A 16225-nucleotide genomic window follows, 5' to 3' on the forward strand; every position below is an offset into this window, starting at 1 on the left:
GCTGCGCGGACGCGGGCGCTGCGTGCGCGGGGCGGGCGCCGCCTCGGCCGCGCTCCCGGCGGCGGGAGGGAGGGAGGGAGGGAGGAGGAGGCGCGGGGGAGCGGGGCGGGAGCGGAGCGCGGCGGCGGCGGCCGAGCCGAGCCCAGCCGAGCCGCGCCGCTCGCACACGAGCGGCGGCACCGTGTGCTTTCTTTTGGGGGCAGGGTGCTTGCTTCTTTCCTAGGGGGAAGCGGGAGGAAGGCGGCCGAGGGGTCCGTCCCCGCCCGCGCGTGTGCGGAGAGCGGCCGGCGGCGGCGCCGGGGGTGCTCCGCGCCCTCGCCCTGCCCGCGGTGCAGTTACGATGCGCCCCGGACGCCGTGTGGCTGCAGCGCGGCGGCGCTGACATCGCTCACCATGGACAGCTTCGACTTAGCTCTCCTTCAGGAGTGGGACCTGGACTCTCTCTGGTGAGTGGTGCCTCTGCTTCACCCCCGGCGCGGGGACACGGGGGCTGCGGGGGATGTGCGGTAACTGGAGGGGGTGCGATAACTGGGCCATGTGCAATAATTTGGAGTGGGTGTGCACTTACCGGGAGAGGCGCAGTAAATTTGGGGTACAGCAATAGGGGGGTGCACTGACCCGAGGGTACAATAACTGGGGCAGCGGGTGCATTGGCAGAGGGTGCAGCCCAGAGAGGTGTCTCCTCTGCCACTTGCTCTCCCAGCATTGCTGGCTCGGCAGGGGCAGAAGGAGGGGTACCCTCCTCCCCTGACTGCCAGGGTGGATCCGGGAGGTGAGTGTGGTGTTTGGCTGGAGGGGTCACCTGCACTCGTCCCTTCGCCCCCCCCCCCGCGCTCACCCCCTTCCCCTCTAATAATACCTTGTGCCCACCCACTTCTGGTACCTCGAGTTGGACTCATCCCCCATCCTTCCTGCACGCCCCTTTCACCCCTCCACCCCCACCTTCGCTCCGCAAGTCCCTCCCGGGCCGTCTTTATTGCGCCCCCCCCCGTTGCATGCCCTTGACCTCCCCCTGCGCACCCCCGTCCATGCCCGCCCCGGCGGCGGGTGCGGGGCTGCCAGGGAGGAGGGGAAACAATTTCTAGAAATGTCATTAGCGGCTGGAGGTGGGAAGCGCTGCCCTCCCCCCCGCACCACCCTCCCCAAGCTGCTGCCTCTGCCAAGTCCCGGAGTTTGCTGCGGGAGTCACGCTGCCCCCGGGCGGCCGCCGCTCCCCGCCGCCGGCCCCGGGTCCAGCTGGGGTTCGCGGGGGGGGAGGACGCGCTCCGCTCCCCCTGGACCCCCGCGGGGTGCGGGGAAGCGCCCCGGGACCCGCGGGGCGATGCCGCGGTGGGAGCCAGCGGTGGGACGCGGGTGCGGAGCCGCGTGTGGCGGGAGCCCCGCTGCCCTGAGCCCCGCCGCTCGGAGCCCCGATGCCCGGAGCCCCGATGCTCTGAGACCCGCTGCCCGGAGCCCCGACGCTCTGAGCCCCGATGCCCGGAGCCCCGTTGGCCGGAGCCCCGTTGGCCGGAGCCCCGCCGCTCGCAGCCCCGTGCGGCCGGGCCGTGCGGGCCGGGCCGCCTTCCCCGGCGGGGCGCGCTCCTGCGCGGGGCGCTCCGCGGAGCAGCGGCGGCACTGCCGGCCCTGGAGCGCGGCGAGCTGAGGTTTCTTTTGCCGGCAATCAGACACCGGTGTGCGTTTTGTTTTAAGCCGTGCTAGGTGATCTATGGCTTCTGTCAGTAGGGAGCGCGTTCGACAGCGCCGGCTTTTCTCCTCGGTGGCAGGTGTAGCAGAAGGAGCTGGACCAGCGAGTCCCGTTAGTTGAGCCGCTTCTCACAAAAGACCTCGGGATGATGAGAACAGCTTGCGCTGCATAATGTGGGTGCTTATAAATGCATACATTGATAACATCGAGCCCAGTAAAACTTTTACATTGCTGTGGGAACTTTAAAGAGCACGTATAATACAAAATTAGTTATTACCCCATAAAAGTTTTTAATTATAGTGTTTCTGCCGCGACACAAGTTAAGGTTATGTCCTCGTTTCAATTATAAATACCAATATTCAGTTTATGTCCGAACCATAACATTTATCTCTGGCCTGATTTTAAGTTTACAGTCCGTATGCATAGTTTTACAATTAAATTACATGGTTTTTGTATTAAACAAGAGTGGGACAAATAATACTTTTATACATTTGAATGCTTTTCCCTTTCTCCTTGAAAGAAGACAAACTTTGGGCAAATTTTCTTTTTCAGCAAAAGTGGACTGTCCATTACTCTGGTCTCTGAGCCAGCTATTTGAGTTAATAATGATTTGAAAAACTAACAATGTAACTCTGGGACGTTAGGGGTCTAGGCTGCATCTGGCCATTGCTTCTTCTCATAACCTTCTTAGCACTCTTGGCTGTTTTGGAGCCACTTTCAAATGACTGTGGTTGCCATAAGACTCCTGTATGGGTCCAAAAAGACATCAACTGTTTTCCAGCTAAATTACCTTCTTAAAAATATCTGTATTTGCATTACTTGCAATCTTGTGGTTTCATAGCTCTTGTTACTTGTTTTCCTCTATAACTGTTGCAGTTTAGAAGGTGAGTTCATCAAAAGGTCTCCAAAAAGCACATTAGAAGTTGTTGCATTGTGGCAGGCCTGCATTCACTGCTAAACTTTCACCCCTTTGTAGGGGTTGAACCCCAAAAATACCCAGAGCAGTGAGGGGAGCAAGGGGGTTGCTGTTGTGTTTCTGAGTCCTTTTTGGGGCACTGGGTTTTGCCACCAGCTTTAGCTTGGAGTAAAAGATCATGGGCTGTAAGTTTATCACGAAGCAGCTGTTTGACAAGTGGTTTGGAATAGTCAGTTTTGAAAACTCATACAAACAGTAATAAATAAAGCTTACCTTGGCTTAGTGAAAGCTTCCGAAGTCTGTTGTGAAGGTCAGCAGTGCCCTGGGGCCCTGGGTCATTCTCCCATTTGCAGGCAGGGTGGCTGTTGCCTGCTGCCCTCCTGCTGTCCTGCCTGCTCTCCATGGGGCAAGTCAGGGGCATTCTCAAGAAACTGGTGTGAATTCTGCACTAAACTGGCCAAAACAAAGCTTTTGAACATGGTGATGTTCCGCTATGAAGACTTATGAGAATGCCTTCAAAGTTGTGCAGTTGTTGCCAAAAAGGGAAATAAAATACACCACATTGATAGGAAGTACTTCATGGCAAAGAGCAACACTTAAAGAGACTTAATTGTCTCTGCAGCAAGAATAAATGTTGTCCTTTATTCTTTTGAATGTGGCCATAATGGCAATTTGTGCACTTAATTTATGACTGAAAATCCACTTTTTGAAGTATTTGGTGAACATTTTGCTTAGAAGTGCAGTAATTAAATATTAATGTGCTGTTCTAAAGTGGGTTTGGTTTTTTTTTTTTCTTTTTCTTTTTGTTTTTTGGGTTTTCTTCATTTATTTGAGATGTTCTTGGAAAATCAAAAGGTGTTTCCAAATGAACAGGGGCATGCTAATCAATTTTCATTGATTGTTGCTATTATACTATTAATGAATTTTCTTTCCAATTAATACATGCTATATCTTTTTCTTTGCTGTAACAGAGAAAATGTAATGTTTTATCATGTAGTGGCTATAAGACAGTATTTAGCTACTAAACTGTAATGGTAGAATATTGTAAGCTATTTTCTACTAAACAGTAGTTTTTCCAGATTGTATGGATGCCAATAACACTTCTGCTTTCCAGAAAACTACTATAATTCAAGTAGTGAAAGCTGAGCACAAACTCAAATAGGAACTTTAAGAAAACATACCAATCTGTGGCATAAACAAAACTTGTGCCCATTTGGGAAGCTTTTTTTGGAACATTTTAGGGTGATCAGCCCAACTTAACTGAAGGTGTTGTTACTGCTGACCAACAGAGTTATCCTGAACACAGGGCACTGACGACTTCAAACCACAGCCCTGCCTCCTGTTTTTCCTCCTCCATGCATTTATTTGTGTGCTACATGTGTAGTTTTACTTGTCCAGACTCGAGGATGTGGATTCTCGTATGTTACAGGTTTGCATTTGTTTACACAGGACAAAAAGGGATGGAAAATCTCAAATGGAGGTGTTTTATATGCCTGCTGTACATCAGTAAACATCCTATACATGATGGAAAGCAGCAAATGAACAGACCAAAGGACCTCATCACAGTGCCCAGACTAGTTCTGCATTACAGGCATTTGTTTTGTTATTTGCTTTATTTAACAAATCAAGATCAAAATTCAGCCAGGTCTTTAATTCCATGCTTATTCCAGGTTTGGGCACAGCAATAGTGAAGAGCTGTCAGTGAAGGCTCTCCTCAAATGCTGATGTCAGATACAGGCGTAGGCAGAGTTGTTCCCCATTCATTAAAAGCAATTAGCAGATCTATTAAAGCACTTTCTGTGCTGTACCAAACAAGAAAATAATTTTGAATGTAAGATGTTTGTTAGCCACAAACAAAACAGTGTCTGTTTAGGTAAAAGAAGCCAAGTATGTAATTGGTTTATTTGGTAGTTACCTGATACTTCTGTGCCTTTTGAGTTAACACCAGTTTTGTAGGGGTTGGATAGTCCTGTAAAAAATGTATAGCTGTATAGCTTCCAAGCTAAGATCAATATCAAATGCCACAGTATAAGATGGCCCAGTGTGTGTTACAGACCTTGTACTGAATTATTAGTTCATTTGCTATCTTTGGGTCTGTTCCTGCTCCATTTGAAGTCAATGAGAGTTTTGTTTGGAAGTTGCTATTAACAAAAAGTGGTCAGACATCCAGCAGTCTTATAAATGAACCTTTTGTAACTTCTTGATTCCAGGTTGCCTGGCTTTTAGTGTCTACATTTTATATTTGTGTAAGGCAAGATTTTTTTCTTATGTTGCATGGTGTTTACTGGAGACAGTTTTAGAAAGCTAATTCTACACATACTTCTTCAGTCAAAGTAGAAGATCACAATGTTTATTTTCAGATAACAGTAAGCAGCTACTTTGGGGTGAGAGGGGTCACTCTCTCAGTATGGTAACAGGCTGGACCAGCTTGACCTTTTTGCAGAAAATACTCAGCAATAATACCTCCCTCTCAAAAAAAAAAAAAAAAAAAAAAAAAAAAAAAAAAAAAAAGTTAGTGTCCTCTTTTATCTCACATCTCCTTTGCAACTCCACTCCAGCCTGTGTCTTGGACTTTTCTCCCTATTTTTTTCTTTTTACTTCTTTCCCCTTTTCAACCAATAATGCTTGAAATCATCTTTGTCTCTTTATTTCTCTCTCTGTGTGGTGTTTCCTATTCTCCTTTCCTCCCAGTGTCAACTCACAGTTACCACCTGTCCCTCATTGAGATCCCATCTAAAAATTTGCTCTTTCTGTGATGATTATAAGTTGTGAGCAAACAATAGGCAAGTAATAACTATAGATTGTTCCCTTCTCCTGCTTTCACAGCATGTTCTCTCTTCTTGATGCCTGTTTTTTAGGCTGGAAGCCCTTTGGGTCAGGAACTGCTTTTATTGTTTGAGGTTTTTTTTTCTTACAGCACTGAACAAATTGTATGTACTAAAACATTATAAGTAATAAGAAGAGCAAGCTTTTCAAAATACTTTATAAACATCAGCTGAATAATAATATTTTAAAAACATGTCTGCTGTGCCACGTGACTGCTCATTTGCTGGATGTAATATACCACATCCTCCTCATTTGAGTCTCCACTGAGTCCAGAGGCTTTGCCAGTTTACATCAGATGAGGATCTGGACTATTATCTCTAATTCACTGTACTTAGTTTTTTTTTTTTTTAGAATAATTAGTTTTTTAAGCTTGTGATTTTTTTTGTCTAATAAGTAAAATTCTGTTAGACCAGTAGGACAATGGATGTGCTTTCATCTGTGTCCCTGAGGACTGTTTGAGTACCCATGTCCAATTGTGTGATGCAAGAGATGAACAGCCCTTTAGGCTCTCATTCTGACACTCAGACGTGTCGATTTGTCCTCCTCTGGGGATGTATTCATCAGAAGTTGAGGCGAAACCCTTGCTCTAGGTTATTGGGGAAGGGTTCAGAAGAGGGCATGCATGAGATGCATGCAGCATTTCCCATTCTTTGTGAATATTTTGAAGAAAATACCAGGTTTCTTAAAACTAATGGACAGGAAATATGGGCCATTAACAAGCAGCATTCAAAAATACTGGCTGTGGGAACATCTTGTCATCCATATATTAGCAATAATTTCATACTCAACTCCATGACACTGTCATTAAAGGAAGCAACTGTTTAATTACAGGGGTTTCTAACTTCATAAAACAAATTAATCCATTTGCTTTATATTTATTACGAGGAGATGACAAAGCACAAATAAAAAGAGAGATACCTTACAGTCAGGTTATTACTTTTTTATAATAGGAGTAATAGAGTAAAAGCTGTAGAAATGAAGAGAAACTGGCGTCACATACAGGTAGAAATCAGGGAGGTTAAGTTCTGTGTGACATGTTGTCTCATCTGACAGACTGATCAGGTTGTAACTGTGAAGTGGCCCCGTCAAAAAATGAGATTTCAAAAGGATGGAATTTTCTAGGGAACCCATGGAAACTTTCTTTTTGTATGGTTGGTTAGCTGTAAGGCTAATTCCAGGGAAAAAAACCAAGTTCTTAGGGAAAAAGTGGAAGTAGGAAAAGAGAAAGCTGTAGTCAAACTTCCTTGGTTTTGAACAGAACTAACTCTTCATAAACCCTGCCTTGCTGAGGAGTGGGAATTCCCATTTTGGTGCTGCTGCTGGGGTCTGGATTCTGACTGCTGCCAGGGAGGCCACTGGTCTCTGCTCTGGCCAAATCCATTGGATTCACATAATTACCAGTAGGGCTACTCTTCTGTCTCTTAAAAATCAGTATTAAGACACTGGTTATACTTGCTGGTGGTTGAAATAATGGATACTTATAGCTGAATATTCAGGTAATACTCTACATAATTTCTGAATATTTTGTGGGTAACTACAAATTTATACTTAGGAGAAAGAGTGAATGAACTGTAGTGACAGTTAAATGAACATAATGACAATTATTAATATTCTGTGCTAAACATTTTCTGTATTTTTTCAAAGGTAAAAACGCATAACTTGTGTTCCTCTCTTACAAGTTGATAGTTCAACTTTCCTCATACCTTAAGCAAACAAGAAGTAGTGTTAGTGACTTAGGAGGACTGCATTTTATCCTCTTAGGAAGATTTAAACCTGAATGCATGTACCAAGGACCTGGATACAAATGTGTCTTGGGAAATATGACAGTAGGAATGCAATTTAAACTTAGCCTCAGAGACCCTTTATATATTTCTTAAAAAATAAATTAGTTCCAATGCAGCAGTGGTGGTCTCTGCAGGCAGGAAACACTTAAAATTATGCAGAAGGGACCAGAAATCTTTGCTAAGAAGCTTTTTGTTGCTATGTTTTTTTTTCTCAATAAAGATGATCCACAACTGTAATCACTTAAAACTAAAAACAAGAGGGTTGTATCTGACAAAGCTGCACAACTTCTTAATGTAACCCAGTCTTTCTGTGTGGTTGTTTGCACATGTTTTGGAGCAGAGAAAGAGTCCTTTGTGGCTCAGCCTGGTTTGACTACATGGCAGGAGTGTACAAACAGAGGATGAAGGTGGTGTCTGCTTACACTGAGTATGTTTTGATTGCTTTGAGCTGTGATCACTTCTTTCTGCACAAATCACTTTTGATTTGATGTTAGGGAGAAACTCATGGCTTCCCTGGCTCATGCATTGCCATGATGGTGCAGTCTAGATGCCAGGTATTATGATGACCTGTGGTGGTAAGAAAAATGTAAATATGATAGACAGACTGATCAGAGGGAAAAAGGTTTGGTGAAGTATGCATTTGCAGAGTTCAGATTCAAAAGCCATCCCAGCAGTGGTCTCTCCAACCATGCATCTCTCTGTTTCTATCCTTGCATTCTTTGTTTTGGTCACTGTGAAGGTTTTGGGGAGCCTGTTCTCATGCATTGATGTTGGCAGGTGTCCTAAACCTCCTCTGGGTGGATGCTAGCTTTTGTTCTGCTGGTGCTAAATGGTGTCTACATCCTAGTGATGCACCAAGAGAAAATTGATCCCTTCTGTCATTGACCACTTGTGATTGACCAGAAGGGTTCATCTCTCAGGTCTGTCTATTTCCAGAGAGAATGATTTAACTTTAATGTTTTTGTGCTCCTTGGTTTTAGAACAGCAAGTAGATGATTGTACCTTAGCCTAGAAAAAATGAACAGACTGAGTTGACAGAGACTCTGGAGAAGATAATTACATTGATATGCATCCAACAGAGGACACTTTTTTATATTTTTTTGTTTCTGACATAGGGAGGGAACTTGTCATGTCATCAACTGTTTTTAAAGGACAAAGTAACAATAAAAGCTAAGCATGCATTTCTTCATTTGTGTTTGGCAGAGAGAGTGTAACATTTTCTCCAGGATGATGACCTTGAATTAACTAAATGTCACCAGTTTAAAGAGTAAATTAATGTCACAATGTGCTTTATTTGTGGTTAGGCTTGAAGACTGTCAGGAATTTCTTAATACAAAAGGTGTTTGTGTGCTAGTCCATTTACTAAGGCTCCCCACAAGAAAACCACCATGATCCTGACTGATCTGAATTTGTGTCACCACATTGCCTTGCATGTTTCTGTACACCAGAGTGTTTGCAGCTTGTGGAGCTCAGCCTTTCAAAGTGTGTCACAGAATCACAGAAATGGCTTGTGTTGGGAGGGACCTTAGAGATCACTTAGTGCCAACCCCCCGCCTTGGACAGGGACACTTTCCACTGGACCAGGTTGCTCAGAGTCCCATTCAACCTGGCCTTGAACATTTCCAGGACAGGGCATCCATAGCTTCTCTGGGGAGCCTGTTTCAGTGTCTCAGCAGTGTCTTTACAGTAAAGAATATCTTCACAGTAAAGAATATCTTCCTAATACCTAATCTAAACCCACCCTCTTTCAGTTTGAAGCTGCTCCTCCTTGTCCTATCACTACATGCCCTGGTAATCAGACTCTCCCCAGCTTTCCTGTCAGCCTGCTTTAGGTCCTGGAAGGTGCTAAAAAGTCTTCCCCAAGACTTCTTGTCTCCTTTTTCTAAGGAGCGTATCCCATTCAGAACCCAGTCACTCTCTAATGTAAAAGGGGCAAGGATTATATGTGGGTTTGGGTCTGGTTTTTGGTAACTGCCAGTGTCTATGAAAATCTGTTCCAAACCCATGGCATTGGTAACAGAAATGTACTTATTACCAATATCTGTGGTAATATGTACCTGTTAATGTATCCCTGGCCATTTAGTACAGATGATTCTGCAACATCTGAGGTGAAATGGTGTTGAGATAACCCCAACAAAGGAAAGCACAGATAAATGCTTTTGCTGCTGGAGCTGAACCAGCTTTTGTAGATCCAAGAAAACGATCTCTTTATGGCAGTCTTCAAGGCTTCACACTTCACAAGACCTTGCCAACCGGGGTGCATGGCTGTGTGAACATGATTACATAGCAAGTGGTATAAATGCAAACCTTTTGTTGTTGTTGTTGTTGTTCTTAGAAGTATATAAGTAGCAGTATCTTGAACTAATTACAGCTGATGTAAAGCACATTTAAGGAAACCCATTAGCAAAGAATTAAAACTAGAGCAGATTAGCTATTCTTTAATGGCCTTGACTGTAGATCTTTTGATGCCTTGGTAGCTTTTTTAACACTCATTGCTCATCTGTCTTTATTCAATGACTGAGAAGCTTCTTTCAAGTGACAGTGAAAAATTTGCTGTTTTCTGCTGAAAAAATTATTACCTGGTAAGGTAAATTCTATGGAGTTCTGTACTCTTTTTGTTGTTGAGATTTAAAGCATTTTGCTGCTCAATGTGTCTGTATAGTAGAATGAGCAATTCCTTATATGCTTCCTAGGAGTTATTAATTATTTACTTTCTTGAAATACAGATCATAGACAATTTTACATGACTTCCTTTCGTACAGACTTTCTTGACTCTTTTTTTATTTTTGTATGCTTTGCAAATGCCTATAAATTCATTTTCACTGAAAGGGGAAATAAGTAATTTAGATAATTGCAGCTGTTTCATAATTAATTAATTTCAATTTAAAATAATCAAGTAGTGCCCATCCATTGTTCTGTGTGCTTTTCTGAGGCATTAAGATTCACAATGTCAAAATAAGTTCCAGATGGAAGTGCATACTTTATAATCTGAGAAAAAATATCTGGTTTTGTCAAAAACCTGAAGAGTCCTGCCCTGATCTAAACAGAGAGTATTAAGCACATTTTCCATTTGCTTTCAAGTAATTCCAATTGCTTTAGGAATTACTTGAAAGTCCCAATTTGAAAAGTTTTATAGGTAATAACTTATAAACAGAACTATAGAATAAGAGGAATAGTGATGTATGACAATATATTAATTTGTTTCCTCAAATACTCCTGGCATCTGTTAAAATGTAACAAGTAACAAGGATTAGCACATTTCCCCCTTTTTGGCACTCTTCTGTGATAAAGAGAAATATTTGCAATGATAAATCATCTCTTTGCTAATAATCAATAAGTAACACATTCTCCTGATAAAAAATTCATGGTAAAATGAAATTTAAAAAATTGAGCAAGAGGAAAAATAGTTGAAGTGCGCTGAAAAAGTCAGTATGTTTTTATACTTTAATATATGCTTGGGTTAATGGAAGAACTTTTAATGTGGCAGTTTGCAATTGGAATAAAAAATCTTTTTTGAACATGAAAGACCCTTATGTAAGAGGTTTACATTATGTAAATGTTAGTGTTATTGGCAATAGCCCATTATAAAGGAAAACTTCGTATTCAGAAAAGCATTTGCAAATAATGGGATAGATGCAGCAATCACTAGTCCTCACTTGGACAACTTTCTCTTTGAAGTCAATGGAAGTTTTGCCTGAATAAGGTGGAAGAAATTAGCCCATTCATTATTATCTGAATTACATCAAGAGCTGACTGCTAAACAATAAAATCATGATTCATAACGTAACGGCTTCACTTAATTCTTTTGTAGTCTTAATATATCTCATTATATGGTACTTCTGTTCTTTCCTCTCTGTGCAGTATTCAAATTAATAACAACCACCTTTACATAACTGATGGGTCGACATGTTTTGCTGCCTTAGCAAGATCAAAGGATTTTATATACCCTTTTTGGATAGATATCAAGAATAGGGTGATCAATCTCTTCAGTAACCATTAAGCACATTGTAAATATCTCAGGGTACCCAATTAGACACAAGTGGTTTGCCAGATGCTGAGAGCATCACCAGTTGTCAGGAGATCCCCAAATCTGTGGGACAGTCCAGAATTTATTAGGGATTAGTGGTGGTTCGAGTTGTCACTCCACTGATTTGTGGTCATTCAGCTGTGCCCTGCCATAAGCAGCCTGCATGATATGTGGAGATAAGGTTCAGGTGACAGATATTTCGTCTTGCCCCCCAGGCACCTTTGGGTGGGATGGGGGCAGGGGTGGATGGACACTGGTGTTTCAGCTCCTCTCTTGTGACCAGGGAGGAATGTGAGTTATAGTAAGTGAAATTGCAAAATTAGAAGGGCATAAGAGAAGCAGACTGAAGAGAACAGCCCAAGAAAAGGGATCCCCAAAAGGCTTTATCACGAAGCTGGAGTTAACCCATTAACCCCTCTCCAGGAAGCCATCTGCAGCCTTCAGGGTTTAAGAATTCTTTTTATCTAGAGATGTAATTGACACAAGATGTGTAACAGCTGCAAGATGTCAGGTTTGTCAAAGTAACTAGAAAAATTAGTTCTATGACACACACGGAGCAGAGTAATGTACAGCTAAAAAAAGAAGAGGAATAAATTATCATAAGGGTTAAAAAGAGGAAGAAAAATAGTTGAATAATGAAAGTTGCAGTTAAATCTGAAACGCTGATGATTTGAAATTAAACTACAATGAAAGTTTTTGAGAAGAGTCAACACCCTAAATATTTACCCCAATAGAAATAATAGTGAAACTCCTCATGTTCCCATTATAGCCATACTTCACTGAGGGGCTGGAACGCTCCAGAGTAGGGTGGCTACTGTGCTATTTTACCCTTCTGCCTGTTGCTGTTGTTATTCAGCATTACCATTGCACTTTGCATCTGCCTAGGGACCCAGATTTGCTGTAAGAAGAGCTGTTGGGACTGGGGACAAAAATCCAGTGACAGTGCCAAAAACTTCATAGGCAAAGTGAAAAACGGAGGTAAATTATGGATAAAAGTTAAAACTGGTCAGAAAGAAAAGACTGGAGTCTTATTAATAATCTGAATAAACAGCAGTTGCAGCAAACCACCAGCCTGACAGTGCTGCCAAATCCATGAGTGTGAGCAGGATGGGAAAACTGAGAACTTTTTTTTTAAGAACCTCAAAAGGAACAATGAAATGATTTGGGGCATGTTTATGAGGACTCCTCCCAAGTATGAGTGACAGCACAGGAATGACCTGAGGGGGATTAGTTGGAAACTTGGAGAGCCTTAATGGGTCAAGAGAAGACTAGAAAGCCTTATTTCAATAACTTCTGGTAATGACTTTTCATAATGATGGCAACAGGCCACAAAGGGCCTTCATGGTGAGGAAAGTGGGAACCACTGAAGAGCTGTGAAGAAAGAGGTTCATAGTCAAAGCACCCTGCCTGGGAAATGCTGTTGGCTATGGCATCTCAGCTGGAGCTGGCTCTCATCTGTGAAATCCAGTTGTGCAAACTAAGGCATTCATAGCAACAGAAAAATGCCCTTGCCCAAAGTCAGTAGATGGGTCTCAGTAGCACATTATAGTTTAGAGCCCCCATAATCCCAGTGTGTTAAAGTTCTGGTACTGAAATGCTGATAACTATCGGGTGTTCTGTAAGGCAGTTCAGCACCTCATCAGACCACATGTGGCACCAATGGGAAATAACTAAATATAGCTATTACAGTACTACTATGGAGTCCTCCTACAGTACTGCTGCTTTGGATCAGACTGAGTCTTGGAACATTGACCTGGAAGCCAGTCAGATATACCTGATTCCCACTTTCTGTAATTACTTGGAAATGTACCTCTTATTGAAAACCTTAAAGAAAATGGAATTCTGATTTTTTGAACAAATACGTAGCTCAAGTGTTTTCCTTTGCTCAACTCAATTCACGTGCCAAAACAACTAATAAAATTTCAGACTTGCTTATTCTGTAATTTGGTTGGCGGAAGAAAAGTCATCTATTAAAGCTGAAGTCATCACAACTCATTAGGTGCTAATGTATCTGCTGTGTGGTGGAGAGGCAGGCCAGCTCTGTTGAAACGCTGTGAGTTTGCCCTCATCCGCTCACAGTTGTCTCTGGAGGATTGGGAAGTATAAACAAGTTTTCTAGCAATGCACAGAGTATGCTGAGGTAGCTGCATTTACTTTAGCCCAGAAGTCTGTCTCTGTCTGCAGACAAGCATGGAACCAAAGGGAATGCAGAAGTTTGGGAATGGTTCCTGTATTTCCTCCCAGGAAGTCTCAGGAGGATAGGTGATTGTGTGTGCTCACAGATGTCCTGGGTACGTGCAGTAAATCCAACATTTTCTGAACATGCTGCTGGCCTTGCTGCACCTGGTAATAAACCCTGGCAATAAATCAGGTGATCTGCACATGCATAATAAATCCAATGCACCTGAATGCCGGCATACAGGATGGACATGCTGTGCACACACTGGCTGTTTTCCAGGTCTTCTGGATGTCAGGTTTCCTCTGTGACTGGCTTGCCTGGGAGTTCTGGCAAAAACTGCTGACATTCTCTTTTTATTTCAGCGTTTCCAGGGCACGTCCAGGGGGAGGGGGACATATGGGGGTACTAAAGCTTGAGCATCATTTTTCAGTGTGCCTGTACTCATTCAAGCCATGATACAAGCCTGAAAAGATAAACTACCCCTTACCTGTAAAGGTATTCTTTCTGTCAACTTAGGAATTTTTGAAAATAATACCCAAATTCATACAAGTTGAAATCTGTTCTCCATTTTCTTTACATTAAAATTTTGTGTATCAGGTGAACATTCGTACAGCTTCAAGGCATCGGCATCCTGAGTACCCTCTCAGTATCCATCAAAATATTTATTTTTGTAAGAGAACTTTAGTTTAAGAGCTGTCAGTGTGTGAGGACCTTCCTGAGGGCATGGAGGTCAGAGCATCCCAAGCAGGGAGAGGTTGGAGCCTGTAGTTGTACACTATGATTGTGTGTTGTTCTGCCAGCTCAGAGGATGTTCAAAAGAGGTCAACTTCAAGTCACAATGGGTCATGGATTGCTCCCTGCCCTGTAGGCCAACTAACTTGGCACAAAATACATTTACATGCCGGAAAATCATAGAATTACAGAATCATAGAGTGGTTTGGGTCAGAAGTGCCTTCAAGGATCATCTAGTTTCAACCTCCCTGCCAGAGCAGGGATGCCATTCACAAGACCAGGTTGCTCAGGGCCCCATCCAGCCTAACCTTGAATGCTTGCACGGATGGAGCATCCACAGCTCCTCTGGGCAACCCTTTCTAGTGTTTCACTACCCCCTGGCTAAAGAATTTCTTCCTAGCATCTAATTTAAACCCTCCTTCTTTCAGTTTAAAACCACTATCCCTTGTCCTGTCACTATCTGCCATCTGAAAAGTCCCTCTCCCTCCTTTTCATAAGCCCCCTTTAGGTACTGGAAGGCCTTGGTGAGGTCTCCCTGGAGCCTTCTCTTCTCCATGGCAAACAACCCCAGCTCTCTCAACTTGTCTTCTTAGGAGAGGTTCTCTGATCCTCTCTCCTTCAGGCCTTCTCTAAGAGGTTCATGTCTCGTGTGGAGGACTCCAGAGCTGTATGCAGTATTCTGAGTGGGGTCTCATGACAGCAGATAGAGGTGGAGGATTACCTCCCCTGACCTGCTGGCCACTCATCTTTTGATGCAGCTGAGGATGCCATTGGTCTTCTGGGGCTGACACACCCCTGTCTCATGTTCAGCTTTTCATCCCCCATAACCCCCAAGACCTCTGCAGGGCTGCTCTCAATGACTTCTCCCCATCCACCCATATCTGGGAATGCCCTAACCCAGGTGCAGCACCTTGCTCTTGGATTTGTTGAAAATCATGAGGTTCTGGTGCATCCACTTCTCAGGCTTTTCCAGATCCCTCTGCATGGCATCCTGTCCTTCTGTTGTGTCACCTGCACTGCTCAGCTTCACTCCATCTGCAAACCTGCTGGGGTGCACTCGATTCCACTCACGGTGTCTTTGACAAAGACACTGAAGAACACCAGCCCCAAGGCAGGGCCCTGGGGGACACCACTCATCACCCACCTCGTCCTGGACACAGAGACATGGACCACAGCTCTCTGTCTGCATCCATCCAGCTAAGTGCTTATCCACTGAACAGTCCATAGCTCTCCAATATGAAGATAAGGCTGTTATGTGGGACCATATCAAAGATTTTACAGAAATCTAGATAGATGAAATCTGTCATCTTCCCATGTCAACCATTGCCATAACTCCCTCACAGAAGGCCATCAGACTGGACAGGCATGATTTGTCTGTAGTAATAGAAGCAACTGGGTTTTACATTAGTAAGGTAAAAAAAGGTAGCCACATGCAACTTATTTATTGAAAATGCTTCCTTACCACTAGGTTATTGGAAACCCCAAGTGTGTACACTAGGGTTTGATTTTATTTTGGTCTGAGTGGTAGAGGTAATGAGCCCCATTGAGAAATGGCAGCAGAGAATTGTAACAGTGACCAGATTGGTAGCTCCTTCATCCCCACTTCTGCCATCATTTGGGAAATGAGGGAAAGGACCTCAGTGCTATGAGAGTAGGTGACTGATTTTGTAAAAATGAAAGCATCTTCTTCTTTATGTTCTGTAGGAAATGAGCCTTCTTTACCATCATGATAGATGAAATCTATCTGCTTAGAAATGAAGCCGGGGACTTTTCTGGACTGTATGTCACTGCACTTGTGTTTAAATAAGGACTATATCCAGGGCAAAGATGCTGACTTGATTTCAATAAACTAGAAAGCATGTAAAATACTGCTAGACCCTACTGAGTTACCGTGTTGTGTCTCCTTTGGACTTTCTCATGGTGGTTTTCTGTGCCAATTTAGGACACTGCCTTTAAGCTGATTAGAAATTCTGAGCAAAGTTGGAGGGAATTTGTGTTTTTCTTCATCTGGGTGACATGCTTATCAAGTCAGCTACCCCCAGTCTGATACAGCAGGCTGCCAACAGACCTGTCACAG

The 16225-nt window shown here is 43.4% G+C and overlaps 1 protein-coding gene across 1 annotated transcript in view; it reads left to right on the plus strand.

Annotated features, from left to right (window-relative positions):
* The first annotated feature begins 259 nt into the window (after positions 1–259).
* AFF3 (ALF transcription elongation factor 3) overlaps positions 260–16225 on the plus strand; it is a 328079-nt gene continuing 312113 nt past the window's right edge. Inside the window, exon 1 of the mRNA XM_036389605.2 lies at positions 260–446. Coding sequence (XP_036245498.1) covers positions 394–446 — 53 coding nt within the window. The 5' untranslated portion in view covers positions 260–393. The remainder of the gene's footprint in view (positions 447–16225) is intronic.

The sequence above is a fragment of the Molothrus ater genome, chromosome 2, assembly GCF_012460135.2.
Source record: "Molothrus ater isolate BHLD 08-10-18 breed brown headed cowbird chromosome 2, BPBGC_Mater_1.1, whole genome shotgun sequence".
NCBI classification, from domain to species: domain Eukaryota; kingdom Metazoa; phylum Chordata; class Aves; order Passeriformes; family Icteridae; genus Molothrus; species Molothrus ater.